At 62.3% G+C, this 2,803-nt stretch overlaps 1 protein-coding gene across 2 annotated transcripts in view; it reads right to left on the reverse strand.

Moving 5' to 3' along the window:
• LOC123514638 overlaps window positions 1-2,559 on the reverse strand; it is a 124,256-nt gene extending 121,697 nt beyond the window's left edge. For both annotated transcript variants that reach the window (XR_006677658.1, XM_045272625.1), the window contains exon 1: window positions 566-2,559. Coding sequence is in view for 1 of the 2 variants with exons in the window: in XM_045272625.1 (XP_045128560.1) it covers window positions 566-1,922 (1,357 nt within the window). In the remaining variant the exon portion in view is untranslated. The remainder of the gene's footprint in view (window positions 1-565) is intronic.
• Between the last annotated feature and the right edge of the window lie 244 nt (window positions 2,560-2,803).

The raw sequence follows: 2,803 nt of genomic DNA on the forward strand, positions 1-2,803 counted from the left end.
CCCGTGACAGCGGAGGTGCAGCTTCAGCACTTATTGTAGTAGGAGCCATGATCCTCGGCAACCACCCGATCCTTCCCCCTCCCTTCCCTTCCCTTCCCTGTCCTTCCCTCCCCGTACCCTCTCGACCCTCCACCACACATGCCGCCTGCGATTCCTGGAAGGTAACCAACGGTCTCCGGGCAGACAGCATCCGCCAGTGCATGCAGGAAGTGCGCCCCGCCGTGTACGCTGCCGCAAGCACCACGTGAGGCAGAAGCTGCAGCCACGCTGCTCGGAACACAGGAATATGCGAGGAGCCTGATAAGATGGCGAAGCTGGAGGGCGTGGCGGGACGGGGTGTGGGCGGGGCTAGCTAGGCTCTTACCGCCCACTCTTGCTGTGGTGCGACGCACCGAGCACGTGGCTATCCACCTGAGGCTCAGGCGTCCCTGTCCCCCTTGAGGACCCCGGCCAGGCACGGTGCCACGGATGCCTGAACTCCGCCACGGCCAGCACAGCGCTGCTGCGCGCCGGCACAGCGACTGCTGCGCGCGCAGTTCAAACTGTTTAAACCTTGGTGACTCACCTGGCGGGACGCAGACTCGACTCTCCTCTGTGTCGTCGTCCTCGTCGTCGTCTTGACCTTCGTCAAGTGACGTGTGTTGTTCCGGGGCGTGTGGGGTGTGGTCACCGGGGGAACTGCCTCTCAAGGGGCTGGGGCCTCCACTCTCCACCGGCCGCGCTCCTCCCGCACTCTCCATGGGGACCAGACTGTGTGAGCGGCGGGGCTGCCCCGACCACCGCCGCCACCCGCTACCACACCCCCACCAAACTCCCTCCTTCCCTTCACCCTTCTGCTGAGATTTTTGATGCTGTTGCTGCTGCTGTCGTCTTCTCCAGCGACGCCGGTCTGCTGAGCGCGTGTCGTGTGGTGAGCCTGGTAGTGCGAGCGGGGAGCGGGGCGGGAGGTCCCCTCGGGGCGAGGGGGTTGACGCAGCGCCTGTCGGGCTGAGAGGCGAGCGGGAGGCGGAGCGGCGGCCATGGGGTGCGCCATTCCCGCGGAAGAACCCCTGGGAAACTTCCCTGCTGGCAGGGCTTAGTGCAGCATATTCGCGGGTCGGGGAACACACTGGAGGTGGCTGAAGGTGCCAGGGATTTTCAGACCCCGTGGGTTGGGTGGGCCACACCCACGTTGGTGCAGGGTCACTGGGTGCGGTGACAGTAGTGACAGGGGAGGGCCAGGCGGGCGGAAGTGGGTCCACTCCCCATCCTTCCAGACCCACAGTGGCGCCGCTGATGCTGGACCAGTCGGAGGAGCCAGGTAGGTCCTCGCTCACTAGCTGGGCCAGCGAGGTGTAGCTCGGGCCTGGACTTGGCGCCGCGGTGTATCCAGATTCAGTGAAGGTGCCCGTGTAATCACTCTGTGCCTGAATGTTTTGTGGGGTGACCGATGTTAAGTCGGTCACGGTAACGCTGACTCTATGTGAAGTCCTCTCCGTGTGATGTGAGTATGTTGTGCCCTCTGGCGTTGGAGTCGGACGAGGGGAAGGGCTGGAGAGGGCAGGTGACCCATAAAAACTCAGTGAAGGCGTGATAGCAGACTCAGGGGACACTCCTCCCCAGGAGGAACCTGCAGGGCCGCTGACCGCAGTGTAACTCTCAAAAGAGGTCGAGGCTTGATGGTGAGGCATGAAGGTGTCGAACGTTGTTTTTGGTAGAGTTTGTTGAGTGAGTGGGTCACCTGTCGTCCTTGGGGAGTGCGTGGGGGTGGTAAGGGTATGTAGGATTTGTGGCCCGTGGGTGGTAGTGGGCGTTGTAGTCCGGGGAGTATAAGGGGGAGGCGGAGGGTGACGCATCGGGGCGTCTGGGACGTCATCCATGCCGAGCAGCAGGGCGAGGGACAGCGGCAGGTCGTGAAATGACGCGGCCACAGCGACGGTCATCCTGCCTGCTGGTCACACCTGGTCCCGGGTACAGCGTTGTGCGGCGCGGGTCGGGCAGGTTCCCTCTAGCACGTGCAGCTCCCCGCCTACGCGCGTTTGTGAGCAAGACGGACCTGACTCACGGCTTAGTCAGCGAGGACGCAGGCAGCAGAGGGAGACAGACCACGCAAAGGCCCACACGCTCGCCGGCGCCGCTCCTCTCACCTGCTGTGCACTCTGTACTTATGGTCTCACTCTATCCATGGGAGGCGTGGTTCGGCACAGCACGTGGCGGCGGCGCGAGGGCCATTAATACTCCTGGAGCGTTGCGTGAAACATACACACCACTTTTCACTACAATTTTTTGCATTTGCGCAAGACGAAAATTTTTCCTTGTGTGTATGTATGCGCTCGATTTTCGCCACCACAGCACTGGACACACTGACTCATTAAAAAGCTTGGTCACTGTCACTACACTCATCACTCGCGGCGCGGCGTCACCACACACACTGTTCACTGGAACACAAGTCTGGGGGAGCGTAACCGAGAGGGTCGCGAGGAGCAATGCGGTGGCGCCCTGTCAGCTGCAGGACTCTGGACGGGCGGCAGCATGTGGCGCCCTGTCCGAGCGTGCTCCACCGCGGCCTCACGCTCCCAGCCTCAGCCACACACTGAGGCCTCCTCTTACTCACTCACACACTCACTCATCCCTATTACTCACCATTGCCTCACACCTGTGTCGTGGGGACTCACTCGCCGGAAACAGCGGCTGGTGAGCACAGCGAGCAGTACAACCGGAAATGACGACGTCGCGAGCTTAGGTCTTCAGATTATGTCATTGGGTCTTAACGGGACACGAACACTCGTGCTGGGTCGAGGACCTCGCCTGACCCTGGCCGCCG

Source organism: Portunus trituberculatus, chromosome 38, assembly GCF_017591435.1.
Source record: "Portunus trituberculatus isolate SZX2019 chromosome 38, ASM1759143v1, whole genome shotgun sequence".
Classification (NCBI taxonomy): Eukaryota; Metazoa; Arthropoda; class Malacostraca; order Decapoda; family Portunidae; genus Portunus; species Portunus trituberculatus.